The sequence below is a fragment of the Oncorhynchus mykiss genome, chromosome 25 (assembly GCF_057628025.1).
Source record: "Oncorhynchus mykiss isolate SJ-2025 chromosome 25, ASM5762802v1, whole genome shotgun sequence".
Taxonomy (NCBI): Eukaryota; Metazoa; Chordata; class Actinopteri; order Salmoniformes; family Salmonidae; genus Oncorhynchus; species Oncorhynchus mykiss.
Window position 1 is genome coordinate 67,721,899 of NC_143046.1, and position 19,061 is coordinate 67,740,959.

The 19,061-nt window shown below is 42.2% G+C and overlaps 2 protein-coding genes across 2 annotated transcripts; both read right to left on the reverse strand.

Moving 5' to 3' along the window:
- Positions 1-737: 737 nt before the first annotated feature.
- On the reverse strand, positions 738-2,537 carry LOC110504205 (ubiquitin thioesterase OTUB2). Its single transcript, XM_090219315.1, is given in 8 exon segments — positions 738-855; positions 857-939; positions 1,491-1,682; positions 1,815-1,869; positions 1,871-1,897; positions 2,026-2,147; positions 2,471-2,501; positions 2,503-2,537. Coding segments are annotated over 8 exon segments (663 nt in total).
- Positions 2,538-6,757: 4,220 nt separating this feature from the next.
- ccdc197 (coiled-coil domain containing 197) lies at positions 6,758-17,333 on the reverse strand. Its single transcript, XM_021584914.3, has 9 exons — positions 16,867-17,333; positions 16,545-16,587; positions 16,261-16,437; positions 15,661-15,818; positions 15,485-15,567; positions 15,121-15,293; positions 7,677-7,787; positions 7,483-7,599; positions 6,758-7,291 (listed from the first exon to the last, which is right to left on the reverse strand). The coding sequence occupies exons 1-9, from the start codon at positions 17,205-17,207 to the stop codon at positions 7,121-7,123; spliced, it is 1,374 nt and encodes a 457-aa protein (XP_021440589.3). The 5' UTR covers positions 17,208-17,333; the 3' UTR covers positions 6,758-7,120.
- Positions 17,334-19,061: the final 1,728 nt, after the last annotated feature.

Genomic DNA, 19,061 nt, shown 5'->3' on the forward strand with positions numbered 1-19,061 from the left:
TGTCAAAGTGACCATCGGGTTCCTGGTCACCTCCCTGACCAAGACCCTTTTCCCCCAATTGCTCAGTTTGGCCGGGCGGACAGCTCTAGGAAGTGTCTTGGTGGTTCCAAACATCTTCCATTTAAGAATGGAGGCCACTGTGTTCTTGGGGACCTTCAATGCTGCAGACTTTTTTTTTTGGTACCCTTCCCCAGATCTGTGCCTCGACACAATCCTGTTTCAACGCTCTACGGACAATTTCTATGACCTCGTGGCTTGGTTTTGTTCTGCCATGCACTGTCAAATGTGGGACCTTCTATAGACAGGTGTGTGCCTTTCCAAATCATGTCCAATCAATTGAATTTATGACAGGTGAACTCCAAATTGTAGAAACATCTCAAGGATGATCAATTGAAACAGGATATACCTGAGTTTAGTTTCGAGTTTCATTGCAAAGTGTCTGAATACTTATTTACATAAGGTACTTATTATTTTATTTTTTATATATTTGCAAAAATGTCAACCTCTTTTCGCTGTGTCATTATGGGGTATTGTATGTAGATAAATTATTGAATCAATTTTAGAATAAGCAATGTAACAAAGTGGAAAAAGTCAAGGGGTCTGAATACTTTCCGAATGCACGATATTACAGAACAATGCTACAAACTTTTTAAAATATTTTTTTTAACTCTTAAAATAAATTATTAACACTAAACCTCCTGTAAACCTGAGATATGTGGAGTCCTTTATCAGGCCCCTCAATGGCAATGATGTGGGTAGAGAATGTCGTAGTGGGCTGTTTTGTAGAGGAGGTGTAGGGAGGGCTGGGTTCCCTCTGGAATGGTGTGGTGGGCCAGACACTGTCCGTCTCCACCTCAATGGAAAAAATGTGGATGCTAAGGCCTCTGACAGAGCCAGGATATCTATATGGTCACACTCCATTGCCATGGTTTCCACTTCCTGGATAAGTCAAGAATGGATATTATGTAAGTATCTACCCATGCAGAAACATCATGATGTGTGGTCAATACAAATGTTGATAGGTTTGATCACAAATTACAGTTAGCAAAAAAGTAATGTCAGTGAGTGCTCCCTGGCTCCAGAGTGGCACAGCGGTCTAAGGCACTGCATCTGTGGTAGAGGCGTCACTACAGACCCTGGTTTGATTCCAGGCTGTATCACAACCGACCGTGATTGGGAGTCTCATAGGGTGGCGCACAATTGGCCCAGCATCGTCCGGGTTAGGGTTTGGCTGGGGTAGGCCGTCATTGTAAATAAGCATTTGTTCTTAACTGACTTGCCTACTTAAATACCCCATTTACTTTCATTTATTGCACCAACACTAGAGAGCAGCAAAACACTTTCAGACACTAGTTTTGAGTGGCGAGAAACTCCTTGGGACAAGGTAGAGTTGTCTACGGAGAAAATCAGCAGCACCAGGCACACTTCCATAGCATATTAACGAAACAGGAGAAGATAGCAATATGTTATTGAGCGCAACTCATACTTACCTGAGTGCAGTAAACCTTGAGACTGGGTGCCTCCACAAAGTGGCTGAAGAAGTCTGAATGGTTTTGCAGGTAGGCTAATGTGAGCAGCCTTAGGTACTGCACCATACTGTCAAAGGTAGTTTGCTCATTAAAGAGCTGGAGCAATGTGTCACCATGCTCATCAGCTTCACATTGTTCCAGAACACCTACATACTAAAAGCTGAACTGTCCGATAATCAACCCTTGTCATTAATCAACAGGCTTCAGTTACATGAGTCTGGCGGTTATTATTGTGAAGATGCAATATTTGATTTTAGAAAATAGTACCAAGGTAGATACATTTACCATGTTAAGCAAGTATTTGAAAGAGTTCTCATCAATGCCTTCATCCAATAACTCTGCCTCTTTGTATCACTATTTCTTTGAATCTGAGAGACATGCATATTCCTCCATTATTTTGAAGTGGAAAAGCCACACTTAGGCAAAGGCACATTCTTGGAATCCAAAACATTCTACAAATGCACATGGCAAAGGCTATGTGTAGGAAGGAATTGACCTTTGCAAAGCTCTGTCCTTTTGCAACAATGATTCCAGGTGTCCAAAGCATAGGGCTCTGTAAAAGCAATTGCCTTCTCCCCTGATTTCCTGGATGTACTTATACTGGCTGAAAATGTCCATCAAAACAGAAGAGATGTTACTGTTTTTGAATTCGTCAAATTCAAACAAGTCATTTCATTTCACTAGCCGGTCTTATATTTTATTTAATACCTCCTGATTTGACTAACAGTCCATATAATTTTTGGTAACACTTTTTTAGTTTCCTTATTAGTGTCATTTCATTACAATTGTTTCAAGATAGCCAAGGCATATCTATCCAATGAAGTCGGGGATCTCACAGCAGACAAGTAAAAGCTTTGTATCTAGGTAGCATCATTCACGTTATGATCTTTCTTGTCAGCCTTTTGCAATGGCTAGCTAGCTATATGAATAGGCATTACCCAATACTTTGCAGCTTCCTCCTCCAGTAGGTATTTCTTCTCTACTTGAAACAAACTGTTGTGCGTCCATCTGTGAAGAACAGGCGTTTGCCAAATTAATAGAAGTCTGTAAATGGTGTACTGACAATAGTAAAAAGTAATGCTTTGTTAATTCCTACGTTCAAAATGTTTTGTTGCTAAAAGATAACATTACCATACCTGAGGCGTCTCAAAGAATAGTCATAAGACAAACTAAACAACTTCTTTGCTCGCTTTGAAGACAATACATTGCCACCGACACGGCCCACTACCAAAACCTGCAGGCTCTCCTTCACCGCAGACAATGTGAGTAAAACATTTAAACGTGTTAACCCTCGCAGGGCTGCTGGCCCAGACGGCATCCCTAGCCGCGTCCTCAGACTAGCTTTGAGAGACTAGTCAAGGATCATATCACCTCCATCCTACCTGACACCCTAGACCCACTACAATTTGCTTACCGCCCCAATAGGTCCACAGATGACGCAATCACACTGCCCTAACCCATCTGGACAAGAGGAATACCTATGTAAGAATGCTGTTCATCGATTACAGCTCAGCATTTAACACCAGAGTACCCTCCAAACTCGTCATTAAGCTTGAGACCCAAGTTCTCGACCCCGCCCTGTGCAACTGGCTCCTGGACTTTCTGACAGGCCGCCCCCCAGGTGGTGAGGGTAGGAAACATCTCCACCCCAGTGAACCTCAACACTGGGGCCCCATAAGGGAGCGTTCTCAGCCCTCTCCTGTACTCCCTGTTCACCCATGACTGCGTGGCCATGCACGCCTCCAACTCAATCATCAAGTTTGCAGACGACACTACAGTGGTAGGCTTGATTACCAACCACGAGACGGCCTACAGGGAGGTGGTGAGGGCCCTGGGAGTGGAGTGTCAGGAAAATAACCTCACCCTCAACGTCAACAAAACAAAGGAGATGATCGTGGACTTCAGGAAACAGCAGATGGAGCACCCTTCTATCCACATTGACGGGACAGTAGTGGAGAAGGTGGACATTTTTAGGTTCCTCTGCGTACACATCACAGACCAACTGAAATGGTCCACCCACACAGACAGCGTGGTGAAGAAGGTGCAAAAGCGCCTCTTCAACCTCAGGAGGCTGAAGAAATTTGGCTTGTCACCAAAAACACTCAAACTTTTACAGATGCACAATTGAGAGCATCCTGTCGGGCTGTATCACCGCCTGGTACGGCAACTGCTCAGCCCACAACCGTAAGGCTCTCCAGAGGGTAGTGAGGTCTGCACAACGCATCACCGGAGGCAAACTACCTGCCCTCCAGGACACCTACACCACCCGATGTCACAGGAAGGCCAAAAAGATGAATGACAACAACCACCTGAGCCACTGCCTGTTCACCCCGCCATCATCCAGAAGGCGAGGTCGGTACAGGTGCATCAAAGTTGGGACCGAGAGACTGAAAAACAGTTTCTATCTCAAGGCCATCAGACTGTTAAACAGCCATCACTAACAGTAAGTGGCTGCTGCCAACATTACTGACTCAAATCTCTAGCCACTTTAATGATAAAAAATTGGATGTTATAAAATGTATCGCTAGTCACTTTAAACAATGCCACTTTGTATGATGTTTACATACCCTACATTACTCATCTCATATGTATATACTGTACTCTATACCATCTACTTGCATCTTGCCATTCGGCCATCGCTCATCCACATACAGTGGGGAGAACAAGTATTTGATACACTGCCGATTTTGCACGTTTTCCTACTTACAAAGCATGTAGAGGTCTGTAATTGTTATCATAGGTACACTTCAAAAATCCAGAAAATCACATTGTATGATTTTTAAGTAATTAATTTGCATTTTATTGCATGACATAAGTATTTGATACATCAGAAAAGCAGAACTTAATATTTGGTACAGAAACCTTTGTTTGCAATTACAGAGATCATACGTTTCCTGTAGTTCTTGACCCACTCCTCCATACAGACCTTCTCCAGATCCTTGAGGTTTTCGGGGCTGTCGCTGGGCAATACGGACTTTCAGCTCCCTCCAAAGATTTTCTATTGGGTTCGGGTCTGGAGACTGGCTAGGCCACTCCAGGACCTTGAGATGCTTCTTACGGAGCCACTCCTTAGTTGCCCTGGCTGTGTGTTTTGGGTCGTTGTCATGCTGGAAGACCAAGCCACGACCCATCTTCAATGCTCTTACTGAGGGAAGGAGGTTGTTGGCCAAGATCTTGTGATACATGGCCCCATCCATCCTCCCCTCAATACGGTGCAGTCGTCCTGTCCCCTTTGCAGAAAAGCATCCCCAAAGAATGATGTTTCCACCTCCATGCTTCACGGTTGGGATGGTGTTCTTGGGTTTGTACTCATCCTTCTTCTTCCTCCAAACACGGCGAGTGGAGTTTAGAGCAAAAAGCTCTATTTTTGTCTCATCACACCACATGACCTTTTCCTCCTCTGGATCATCCAGATTGTCATTGGCAAACTTCAGACGGGCCTGGACATGCGCTGGCTTGAGCAGCGGGCCCTTGCGTGCGCTGCAGGATTTTAATCATGACGGCGTAGTGTGTCACTAATGGTTTTCTTTGAAACTGTGGTCCCAGCTCTCTTCAGGTCATTGACCTGGTCCTGCCGTGTAGTTCTGGGCTGTTCCCTCACCTTCCTCATGATCATTGATGCCCCACGAGGTGAGATCTTGCATGGAGCTTGCATAGATCTTGCATGGATTGACCGTCATCTTGAACTTCTTCCATTTTCTAATAATTGCGCCAACAGTTGTTGCCTTCACACCAAGCTGCTTGCCTATTGTCCTGTAGCCCATCCCAGCCTTGTGCAGGTCTACAATTTTATCCCTGATGTCCTTACACAGCTCTCTGGTCTTGGCCATTGTGGAGAGTTTGGAGTCTGTTTGATTGAGTGTGTGGGCAGGTGTCTTTTATACAGGTAACAAGTTCAAACAGGTCTGTGAGAGCTGGAATTCTTACTGGTTGGTCAGTGATCAAATACTTATGTCATGCAATAAAATGCAAATTAATTACTTAAAAATCATACAATGTGATTTTCTGGATTTTTGAAGTGTACCTATGATAACAACTACAGACCTCTACATGCTTTGTAAGTAGGAAAACCTGCAAAATCGGCAGTGTATCAAATACTTGTTCTCCCCACTGTATATGTTTTTGTTTATTTTACCAGGTAAGTTGACTGAGAACACGTTCTCATTTGCAGCAATGACCTGGGGAATAGTTACAGTGGAGAGGAGGTGAATTGTAAACTGGGGATTATTAGGTGACTGTGATGGTTTGAGGGCCAGCTTGGTAATTTAGCCAGGACACCAGGGTTAACACCCCTACGATAAGTGCCATGGGATCTTTAATGACCGCAGAAATTCAGGACACCCTTTAACTTCCCATCCGAAAGACAGCACCCTGCATAGGGCAGTGGGATATTTTTTTTGTACCAGAGGAAAGAGTGCCTCCTACTGGCCTTCCAACACCACTTCCAGCAGCATCTGGTCTCCCATCCAGGGACTGACCAGGACCAACCCTGCTTAGCTTCAGAAGCAAGCCAGCAGTGGTATACAGGGTGGTATGCTGCATACCTACATATTCTTATTCATTCCTTTACACTTGCGTGTATAAGGTAGTTGTTGTGAAATTGTTCGATTTACTTGTTAGTTATTACTGCATGGTCGGAACTAGAAGGACAAGCATTTCGCTACACTCGCATTAACATCTGCTAACCATGTGTATGTGACCAATAAAACTTGATTTGATTTTTAATTTTGTCTGTCCACCTTCATAAAGACTAGGTTAGCATGCTACTAAGATAAACATGGCTAACTAAGTAGAAACACATATTTCCACAAATTGCCATCCTGTCTCACAAGGCTAAGCGTGTGGCAAAATACAACTGTTGTACGCAATAATAAGCGGAATGAAATGTAACATCGAAAGACATAATAGATGAAATGTTCGAGCAACAGTACCAACCACAACAACCGGATATTTAGAACTGCCACGTGCTTTGTGTTTAAAGGGACAGTACATTGACAGACAAAAGGGCTAACTTTAGTTACCAGTATCTTTGGGACATTGATTATTTTTGTTCGAGGAACCTCCCCGAAATATCCATAAATGGGCCTAGATTTGTCTGTGTAGGCCTACTATTGTAGTATTTTCAAACTTCGGTGGATTACAACCACCGTAGGAACTTCCCTCAACTTGGTAAATGTTTTGCAATTTAACTCCACAATCTTCCTATTTAAAAAAACAACAGCCACAACCCATCTTCAACTGTTTATATTCATAATATCAAAGAGAACTTGTAATATTCTGAAATAAATCAAGCAAACAAATTAATATTTGAATTCATCCTAACAAATTTCAATCATCAATCTTATATTAGGCTATATGAGAAATGCATGTACAACTTCTTTGGAACTACAACCACAGCAATTTCCTTCATCAGCAACTTTAACATATCACCACAAAGAACTATACAATTATAACACTACTACAACAAGTTGAAAGTAACTTCTATTGCACTCGCATCCTTTACTGTGTCCGTATGCATGTGCGTGCGTGCACTTACATGATTGTATTTGTGTGTTTCTCCACAAACTCGCAAAAGGTCTATTCTGCATTGATCAACTAGACAGTCCACTCCTCCCACTGGTCTTGCTGGTGCTCTTCAGTTGTGTTTTACTGTTAATGTTTTTCAGTGATCTTCTGTGCTCTGTGGCACTCGTCAATACGGTGCCTGAGTCTATCAGTCGTGTTGCTCTCATCTCGATGTCTGCCCTCTCCAGAATGTATTCCTGTAAATATGGTAGGTAAAATAATAAATTGGTAGTTGCAATCTTGATTGGGGAGACAAGATATGATTACAGTATACAAAATCTGGAATTCAGAAGAAAAAAAATATTAAAAATTCTATATAAACTAAGTGTGAGAACAAATGGGGACTAATTTCAAGGTAAATACTAATAACAATGCAATTAGACATTACCTTTACCATATCCATCATCGTCAGCATGTCTATCTCTTCCAGAGGCCCATAGTGCTGTAAGTAGCACTGCTCTGCAAGGTTCTTCACAGCTATCAGCAGGCAACCCACTTCCTCAACCTAACAAGAGAGGTGGAGTGGAGTTTATTATGGTATTATTATTGGTTATTAGTGTAAAATGGTGGTGGTGCTCAGACCTGGTCTCTGGACTGGCCTTGGTGCATCATCAGTTTTATCTCAGTCTGGTTGTTCTTCTCCTTGGCTCTGTCCCATTGGGTCTGCAGTTCAGACAGCTCCCTGTTCATCATCTGCCTCCGACGAGGGAAGAGCACACAGTATAAAGCTTACTACAAGCTCTACGCAGACACAATATTATTGTATTTTTTTGTACTTTTTACATTTTACAAACATATACGGAAGTTGGATTATACATTTGAAATGCGTATTTAGAAAAGTGAATAACCAAGCACACAGGTTTTTTTTATACATTACATTCATACATTAAACAATGCCAGAGGCCTTATACAAAACATTCAGAACACCTGCTCTTTCCATGACAGACTGACCAGGTAAATCCAGGTAAAAGCTATGATCCATTATTGATGCCACTTGTTAAATTCACTTCAATCAGTGTATATGAAGAGGAGACTGGTTAAAGAAGGATTTTAAGCCTTGAGACAATTGAGACATGGATTGTGTACTGTATGTGTGCCATTCAGAGGGTGAATGGGCAAGACAAAAGATTGAAGTGCCTTTGAACGGATATGGTAGTAGGCGCCAGGCGCACCGGTTTGTGTCAAGAACTGCGACAGTGCTTGGTTTTTCATGCTCAACAGTTTCCCGTGTGTATCAAGAATGGTCCACCACCCAAAGAACATCCAGTCAACTTGACACAACTGTGGGAAGCATTAGAGTCAACATGGGCCAGCATACCTGTAGAACGCTTTCAACACCTTGTAGAGTCCATGCCCTGATGAAATGAGGCTGTTCAAACTCATAATTAGAAAGGCATTCCTATACACTGGTATACTCAGTGTATAGTAAATTAGTGCCTTCCAAAAGTATTCACACCCCTTGACTTTTTCTACATTTTGGTGTGTTACAGGCTGAATTTAAAATGGATTCAATTTAGATTTTTTTTGACACATTTTAGAATTTAAATTAATTATATTTAATAAGCTTATGTATCGACCTCACGGGCTTCGTCAGAGCCGTGAGGTCGATACGTAAGCTTATTAAAGATCAGTGATACTATCAAGAGCAGTGTGCGGTTTCCTTTTTTCTTCATCTTGTTCAATTGTTGCCATGCACCTGCAAATTAGATTGCTCAGGTGTGCGAGTGCCTTTTGAATTTAAATTAATAAAAAATGAAAAGCTGAAATTCCTTGAGTCAAGTATTCAACCCCTTTGTAATGGCAAGCCTAAATATATTCAGAAGTAAAAATGTGCTTTACTCACATAATCTGTAACAAGTCGCACAGCTGTAATCGCTGCCAAAGGTGCTTCTAAAAAGTATTGACTTGGGTGTGAATACTTATATAAATGACATCAATTAATTTGCTAAAATTTCTAAAAACATGTTTTTACTTTGTCATTATGGGGTATTGTGTGTCGATGGGTGAGAATTTTTTTTGATTTATTCATTTTAGAAAAAAGCAAGCTCTCTGAAAAATAAATAAGAGCGTAGTCTTCAAAAATCTGCATTTGTGTTTTCAACATACACTACATATACAAAAGTTTGAGGACATCCCTTCAAATTAGTGGATTCGGCTATTTCAGCCACACCCGTTGCTGACAGGTGTATAAAATCGAGCACACAGCCATGCAATCTCCATAGACAAACATTGGCAGTAGAATGGCCTTACTGAAGAGCTCAGTGACTTCCAACGTGGTACTGTCATAGGATGCCACGCAGTCAGTTCATCAAATTTATGCCCTGCTAGAGCTGCCCCAGTAAGTGCTGTTATTGTGAAGTGGAAACGTCTAGGAGAAGCAACGGCTCAGCCGCGAAGTGGTAGGCCACACAAGCTCACAGAATGGAATCACCAAGTGCTGAAGCGCAGTTGCAACACTCACTACCGAGTTCCAAACTTCCTCACGAAGCAACGTCAGCACAAACAATTAGTCGGGAGCTTCAAGAAATGTGTTTCTATTGCCGAGCAGCCATACACAAGCCTAAGATCACCATGCATTTGCAGGACTGGAGTAAAGCTCTCCGCCATTGGACTTTTGAGCAGTGGAAATGCCTTCTCTGAAGTGATGAATCACCATCTGGTAGTCCAGCAGACAAATCTGGGTTTGTCAGATGCCAGGAGATCGCTACCTGCCCCAATGCATATTGACAACTGTAAAGTTTGGTGTGGGATGAATAATGGTCTGGGGCTGTTTTTCATGGTTTGGGCTAGGCTCCTTAGTTCCAGTGAAGGGAAATCTTAACTCTACAGCATACAATGACATTCCAGATGATTATGTGCTTCCAACTTTGTGGTAACAGTTTGGGGAAGGCCCTTTCCTGTTTCAGCATGACAACGCCCCACTGCACAAAGCGAGTTCCATACAGACACGGTTTATCGAGATCGGTGTGGAAGAACTTGACAGGCCTGCACAGAGCCATGACCTCAACCCCATCAAACACCTTTGGGATGAATTGGAACACTGCCTGCGAGCCAGGCCTAATCGCCCAACATCAGTTCCCAACTTCACTAAAGCTCTTGTGGCTGAATGGAAGCACGTCCCCGCAACAATGTTCCAACATCTATTAGAAAGCCTTCCCAGAAGAGTGGAGGCTGTTATAGCAGCAAAGGGGGGACCAACTCCATATTAATTCCCATGATTTTGTAATGAGATGTTCGACGAACGAGTGTCCACATACTTTTGGTCGCTTGGGTCCTTGATCTGATCTATAGGCTATATACAATGGGGCAAAACAGTATTTAGTCAGCCACCAATTGTGCAAGTTCTCCCACTTAAAAAGATGAGAGAGGCCTGTAATTTTCATCATAGGTACAATTCAACTATGACAGACAAAATGAGGAAAAAAATCCAGAAAATCACATTATAGGATTTTTTATTTATTTATTTTCCACCATAATTTGGAAATAAATTCATAAAAAATCCTACAATGTGATTTACTGGATTTTTTTCCCTCATTTTGTCTGTCATAGTTGAAGTGTACGTATGATGAAAATTACAGGCCTCTCTCATCTTTTTAAGTGGGAGAACTTTCACAATTGGTGGCTGACTAAATACTTTTTTGTCCCACTGTAGGTTATTCATCAAAGTAGCCTACTTTTAGGAATATTTTTATTCTGTATTTAACCTTTATTTAACTAGTAAAACACTATTATAGTCCATGCAACCTAATATTTGATTTGTTAAGCAAATTTTTACTTCTGAATTTATTTACGCTTGCCATAACAAAGAGGTTGAGTACTTATTGACTCAAGACATTTCAGCTTTTCATTTCTAATTAATTTGAACTTTGACATTATGGGGAATTGTGTGACACAATCTGAATTTAATCCATTTCATTTAAGCTTTATTTACTAGGCAAGTCAGTTAAGAACCAACTCTTATTTAAATTGATGGCCTACTCCGGCCAAACCCTAACCCAGATGACGCTGGGCCAATTGTGCGCCGCCCTATGAGACTCCCAATCACGTCCCGGTTGTGATACAGCCTGGAATTGAACCAGGGTCTGTAGTGACGCTTCTAGCACTAAGATGCAGGGCCTTAGACCGCTGCACCACTCGGGAGCTTGTAGCACAACAAAATGTGGAAATAGTCAAGGGGTATGAATACTTTTCGGAAGGCTAGGTACATGTATTTCTAACATGCTGACCACACCACTCGCATCGCGTGCACGAGAGTTGCAAAATAAATGTACACCTACATGTTATTCAATCATTGCACCCACACTGCTCGCGTGTGTCAAAGAGTGTCTGCGTAGTCAGGTGCTAAAATAGAACTTGGTTCTATTTGTGACGCTTGATGCGCAGCAAGTCCCACCTCTCCCATCTCCTCATTGTTTTTTTATAAGTATATACCCACGTGCCATCTCCTCATTGGTTTTTAGGAACATATACCCACGTGGGTGATTTGAAAGATAAACTGAGGTCCACACTCCAGTCGGTTGTAGTAATGCACCGTAAAGTTAGTTGCCAATAGCCATATAAAGTCCAAAGAAGAAGAAGCTTGAAGGAGGAGAGATCACTAGAAACTAACTCTGTTTACCCTTTTATCTGTGGATTAATTGTTGGAGTAGAGGACCTTGTGCATTTCAGGTAAAATAACAACCCAATGTTTATATCCCTGGACAAATTAGCTAGCAACAGCAAGCTAGTTAACTAAATTGCCATAAATGTTTGCTTATCGACCTGTAATCAAATGAATATAGTTGATTCATAGTTCGTTTTGATATTTCAACCTGCGTGTCCTGATCACTTCTGGTGTGGGGGGGGGCAAAATCAACATGCGCGCAATGGCACACGCAAGCTAGCGGGATATACACTGCACCAGCAAGATAGAACAGCACACACCAACCAGTAAGACGAAGGGGGGTGGTCTGTGCATGTTTGTAAACAGCTGGTGCACGAAATCTAAGGAAGTCTCTAGATTTTGCTCGCCTGAAGTAGAGTATATTGTGATATATTGCAGGCCACACTACTTGCCTAGAGAATTTTCAGCCATACTTTTCGTGGCTGTTTATTTACCACCACAGAAAGATGATGGCACTAAGACCACACTTAGTCAGCTGTTTAAGGAAATAAGCAAACAGGAAACCACTCACCCAGAGGCGCCGCTCCTAGTGGCTGGAGACTTTAATGAAGGGAAACTTAAATCTGTTCTACCAAATTTTTATCAACATGTTAAATGTGCAACCAGAGTGAAAATACTTCTAGATCGACTGTACTCCACACACAGAGACGCATACAAAGCTCTCCCTCGCCCTCCATTTTGTAAATCCGACCACAACTCTATCCTCCTGATTCCTGCTTACAAGCAAAAATTCAAGCAGGAAGCACCAGTGACTCGGTCTATAAAAAAGTGGTCAGATGAAGCAGATGCTAAACTACAGGACTGTTTTACTATCACAGACTGGAACATGTTCTGAGATTCTTCCAATGGCATTGAGGAGTACACCACATCAGTCACTGGCTTTATCAATAAGTGCATTGAGGACGTTGTCCCCACATTGACTGTACGTACATACCCCAACCAGAAGCCATGGATTACAGGCACCATTCGCAGTGAGCTAAAGGGTAGAGCAGCCACTTTCAATGTGCGGGACTCTAACCCGGAAGCTGACTATAAATCCTGCTATCCCCTGCGACGATCCATCAAACAGGCAAAGCGTCAATACAGGGCTAAGATTGAATCATACTACACCGGCTCCGACGCTCGGCTTATGTGGCAGGGCTTGCAAACTATTACAGACTACAAAGAGAAGCACAGCTGCGAGCTGCCCAGTGACAAGAGCCTACCAGACAAGCTAAATCACTTCTATGCTCGCTTCGAGGCACGCAACACTGAGGCATGCATGAGAGCAACAGCTGTTCCGGGTGACTGTGTGATCACACTCTCTGTAGCCGATGTGAGTAAGACCTTTAAATGGGTCAACATACACAAGGCAGCGGGGCCAGACGGATTACCAGGATGTGTGCTCCGGGCATGTGCTGACCAACTGGCAGGTGTCTTCACAGACATTTTCAACATGTCCATGATTGAGTCTGTAATACCAACATGTTTCAAGCAGACCACCATAGTCCCTGTGCCCAAGAACACAAAGGCAACCTGACAAAATGACTACAGACCCATAGCACTCATGTCTGTAGCCATGAAGTGCTTGAAAGGATGGTAATGGCTCACATCAACACCATTATCCCAGAAACCCTAGACCCACTCCAATTTGCATACCGCCCAAACAGATCCACAGGTGATGCAATCTCTATTGCACTCCAAACTGCCCTTTCCCACCTGGACAAAAGGAACACTTATGTGAGAATTCTATTCATTGACTACAGCTCAGTGTTCAACACCATAGTACCCTCAAAGCTCATCACTAAGCTAAGGATCCTGGGACTAAACACCTCCCTCTGCCAGGTGGTGAGGGTAGGTAGCAACACATCTTCCACACTGATCCTCAACACTGGGGTGCGTGCTCAGTCCCCTCCTGTACTCCCTGTTCACCCATGACTGCATGGCCAGGCATGACCCCAACACCATCACTAAGTTTGCATACAACACAACAGTGGCCTGATCACCGACAATGATGAGACAGCCTATAGGGAGGAGATCAGAGACCTGGCTGGGTGGTGCCAGAATAACAACCTATCCCTCAAAGTAACCAACACTAAGGAGATGATTGTGCAGTACAGGAAAAGGAGGACCGAGCACGCCCCCATTCTCACCGACAGGGCTGTAGTGGAGCAGGTTGAGAGCTTCAAGTGCCTTGGTGTCCACATCAACAACTAACTAGAATGGTCCAAACACACCAAGACAGTCATGAAGAGGGCATGACAAAGCCTATTCCCCCTCAGGAAACTAAAAAGATTTGGCATGGGACTTCTTTAGCTACCTACAACTACGAAACTTTATTAGGGTGACTCTCAAGGGACAATGGAACCTACCTAAGATGTCACCTATTGAACAACTCTGCCACGCAGACCAACCACTGTTCAAGACCATTTCCCGTGTATACGATGCTCTTATGTCAGGACTAACACTGCCTGGGCTAGATAAACCCCGAAAAAGATCTGGGTATTGATCTTGATGAGGATCTATGGAGTGACCTATGCAGGGATTGTGTTACATCCACATTGAACTCCAGATACAGACTGATCCAGTTTAATTTCCTCCATCAGCTCTATATCACCCCATCTAGACTGCACAAGTTCAACCCAGATATCTCCTCCCTATGTTTTAGATGTGGCTCAGATGAAGGAACATTCCTCCATTCCACTTGGCAGTGTTCAAAACTACACGGTTTCTGGCAGTGGGTATGCGATACCATATCCTCAATTCACGGGGTTGCATTTCCTTTAGACCCGGAGGTCTGTCTACTGGGTAACTTTACTAACACCAATGTTAGGCAAAGCCATACTATAAAGCTAACAGAAATATTGCTAGCGATTGCCAAGAAATGTATTGCCTTGAAATGGAAATTGGATTCCTCCCTGCCAGTTGCAATGTGGCTATCGGAAGTTAATAGTTGTATCCCGTTGGAGAAAGTCACTTACTGCTTGAGGAATAAGTTAAAGACATTTTACAGAATTTGGCAACCTTTTATTGACTATATGGAGAATCTCCCCCCACATCTCATTGATTGAATCTATATATAATCCTTACATAATGTTTCACACGTAATGTATAATATGTAGACTACGGCAGGTGATCCAATGTCTCGTTATTATTTTTTTCTTATTGTATGTTTGTATATATCATTATATATATTTTTTTTTTGTTATGCTCGTCTGTTACTGTCACTTTGTCCTATCGTTGTCTAATATCTTTTCACTTTTGTTTTGAATGTTCTTAATTGGAAAATGCAAAAATAAAATATTCAAAAAAAAACACAAAAAAAACCCTGGAATGAAAAGGTGTGTCCAAACTTTTGATTGGTACTGTACGTGAATGTCTGACCAGCTTGTTGGTGTTATGCTCCTGCTTCAGGCTGTCCAGGCTGCGCTGGCCCTGCTCCAGCTCTTCCACCAGCTGGCCCAGGCGCTCCACCAGGTCCTGATGAGTGAGGGACAGGGTATCATGGCGCCGAATGATGGGCATCACCAGGGAATCTGCCCCATACTCCAGGTAATCTGCATTCACAGGCAGGTTAAGAAACAAACATACTTATTGTATTGTACCTCACAACCAACACTGTCATTTTATGTTTATTTGTTGGAGGCAACAATCCAATCCAATAGTTTTCTAGATCTAGGTATTTATTCAACTAAAATAATAAACTAAGAAAATACAGTATATTCAACTACAAAAAACATGAACTTACTCTCCGGGAGAAAATCTAACATTTTCATCATGTAGTCTTCGTACATTTTATACTTGGTCACCCTGTCCTTTAAATACTGCTGCCTGTAGGGATTGGGAAAAAAGATATCAGATGAAGAGGGTCCAACAAGTATTTGTGCAAGAAATTTCCCAATCCAAAAACCAGCTCCCATTCACCTGGCCTGCAGTTTTTCCAGCTGTTCAGTGAACTCCTCTTTCTCGTTCTGCTTCAGATCGTTCTGCTTCCTTGCTGCCTGGTACTTCTTCAGGGCCCGACGGCGCTTTACCTCATTGTCCTCAACAAACTTCTCAAATTTCTTAGCTCTGTCTTTAGTCTGGGTGAGATCATAAACCCAAAGGAAAGAGTCAAGAGATGACGTACACATAAGCAGGTCAATACTGTATATCTTGGTTCTATGTTAAGCCTATACAGTATCTGTATAATTTCACCTGTCCATGGATTTGAAATGCCTTAGCTCATCGTGAATTGTGTATTATAAACTAGGTGGTTCGAGCCCTAAATGCTGATTGGCTGAAAACCGTGGTATACCACAGGTATGACAACATTTTATTTTTACTGCTCTTACATTGGTACATTGGTAACCAGTTAATAATAGCAATAAGGTTTGTCTGGGAAGTGTAATATATGGTCAATATATCACAGCTATGGGCTGTGTCCTAGCACTCCGCGTTGTCGTGCAGAAGAACAGCCCTTAGCCGTGGTATATTGGCCATATACCACACCCTCTTGGGACTTATTCCTTAAATGTAACTCACCGCCTGCTGTTTCAGCTCTAGCTCTGCCTTCCTCTGTGCAAGGGCCAGCATGCGGCCTTTGAATTCCTGTCGTTTCTGTGCCAGCTGCCTATCCACTTCATCCACCTCCACCTGCTTCTTCAGGACGAGGGTTCTCTGTAATGTGTTCACTCCTGTCTCCAGGACTCTGCTAGCGGTCTACATGGGAAATCACTAGTCACAAGAATACTTAACATCAAATATATCTACACCAAGACACTGGCCTATGTTTTGTGTTCAAATAAAATCTAATTAGGACTACTTACCTCTGTTATAACAGGTATGTGATTGACATTTTCCTCTTCTTGTCTATGTCAGGGGAAATATATAATCCAAACGTTTAATGGCAATGTAGTGCTGAAATTGGTCGTCCATTACAACTAAACTTGAGCTGCATAATTGTGCAATATAATTAAAATGCAAATCATGATGCATCCAATTGTCATGGACCTAAGATATGATTATTCAATTCAAGTTTATCAAGACATAATGATTGTGGCCAGAAGGATTAGCAAAACTGAAGGTGAACAGATGGGCTATAATTATCGTGCATAATGCATAAGATTATAAAAGTTGATTGTAACATACCTAGTTTCCTCAAATTGCGTTACAAAAATGTTTTTCATTCTATTCTCCACTTTCAGCTTTAGACGAGGATCACCTTTATTTATACAAGGAAGAGTCTCCATATTTTTAGGCGTTGCAACTTTTATTTTAGAAAATAAGTGATCCTTGAGAGTGAACAGAACTCCAATAAGATTATAAAACGCAGCATTTGTTGTGTTCCTGAAAGAATTGTTCCGTGCACACGAACAAGAGAGCAACAAAAGTCTTCCGGATTGGGTGTCCTCCTGAATTTGTGTTACATGTTGCCGAGGAACCAGGGGGAGGGGAGAGGGAATGCCAGGGGATCGTTTCCCGGTTGACATAGCAACTGCCCGGGAGGCGTTCTAATTCACGGATGGAAAGCAACTGAAAGGTACTCCACAAAAGACAGTCGCCTTTATAAATTGTTAAGCCTGACATTGCGAACACATCATAAACTTTGTCTCAATTTAAATAGAATAATTCTTATACATTAGATTTTAAATTCAGTACCTGTCAAAAGTTTGGATGCACCTACTCTAGGCCTTTCTATGGAGTTTTTCCTAGCCACCGTGTTTCTACACCTGCATTGCTTTCTGTTTTGGGGTTTTAGGTTGGGTTTCTGTACAGCACTTTGTGACATTAGCTGATGTAAGAAGGGTTTTAAATAACTGTGATTAAAGTTAACTCTCATTAAAGGGTTTTTCTTTATTCTTACTATTTTCTACATTGTAGAATAATAGTGAAGACATCAAAACTATGAAATAACACATATGTAGTAACCCAAAAAGTGTTAAACAAATCAAAACATATTTTAGATTCTTCAAAGTAGCCACCCTTTGCCTTGATGACTGCTTTGCACACTCTTGGCATTCCCTCAACCAGCTTCACCTGGAATGCTTTTCCAGCGGTCTTGAAGGAGTCCCCACATGTGCTGAGCACTTGTTGAATGCTTTTCCTTCACTCTGCGGTCCAACTCATCCCAAACCATCTCAATTGGGTTGGGGTCGGGTGATTGTGGAGGCCAGGTCATCTGATGCAGCACTCCATCACTCTCCTTCTTGGTCAAATAGCCCTTACACATCCTGGAGGTCTGTTTTGGGTCATTGTCCTGTTGAAAAAACATTTATAGTCCCACTAATGTGCAAACCAGATGGGATGGCATATCACTGCAGTATGCTGTGATAGCCATGCTGGTTAAATGTGTCTTGAATTCTAAATAAATCACAGACAGTGTCACCAGAAAATCTCCTCCATGCTTCATGGTGGGAACCACACATGCAGAAATCTGTTTACTTACTCTGCGTCTCACAAAGACACGACGGTTGGACTCATCAGACCAAAGGACAGATTTCCAACGGTCTAATGTCCATTGCTCATGTTTCATGGCCCAAGCAAGTCTCTTCTTCTTATTGGTGTCCTTTAGAAGGGGTTTCTTTGCAGCAATTTAACCATGAAGGACTGATTCACGCAGTCTCCTCTGAACAGTGGATGTGTCTGTTACTTGAACGCTGTGAGGTGCAGTTCACTCTAATGAACTTATCCTCTGCAGCAGAGGTAATTCTGGGTCTTCCTTTCCTGTTGCGGTCCTCATGAGAGCCAATTTCATCATAGGGCTTGATGGTTTTTGCGACTGCACTTGAAGAAACGTTCAAAGTTCTTGACATTTCCGCATTGACTGACCTTCATGTCTTAAACTGTCTTGGACTGTCTTTTCTCTTTGCTTGTTCTTGCCATAATATGAACTTGGTGTTTTACCAAATAGGGCTATCTTCTGTATACCACCCCTACCTTGTCACAACACAACTGATTGGCTCAAACGCATTAAGAAGGAAAGAAATTCCAGAAATGAACTTTTAACAAGGCACACCTGTTAATTGAAATGCATTCCAGGTGACCTCATGAAGCTGGTTGAGATAATGCCAAGAGTGTGCTAGCTGTCATCAAGGTGGCTACTTTCAAGAATCTCAAATATAAAATGTCTAGAATCTCAAATATAAAATATATTTTGGTTTTTGTAACACCTTTCTGGTTACTACATGATTCCACATGTGTTATTTCATCGTTTTAATGTCTTCACTATTATTCTACAGTGTAGAAAATAGTAAAAATAAAGAAAAAACCCTGGAATTAGTAGGTGTGTCCAAACTTTTGACTGGTACTATATATAGATATCTGCATGCATGGTCAATAACTGT

Coding starts and splice junctions, on each gene's coding strand:
- ccdc197 (XM_021584914.3), bottom strand. CDS start 17,207: ATGTCAACCGGGAAACGATCCCCTGGCATTCCCTCTCCCCTCCCCCTG. Junction 15,294..15,484: donor GTTAGATTTTCTCCCGGAGA/GTAAGTTCATGT, acceptor CTGTGAATGCAG/ATTACCTGGAGTATGGGGCA. Junction 7,600..7,676: donor AAGGCCAGTCCAGAGACCAG/GTCTGAGCACCA, acceptor CTCTCTTGTTAG/GTTGAGGAAGTGGGTTGCCT.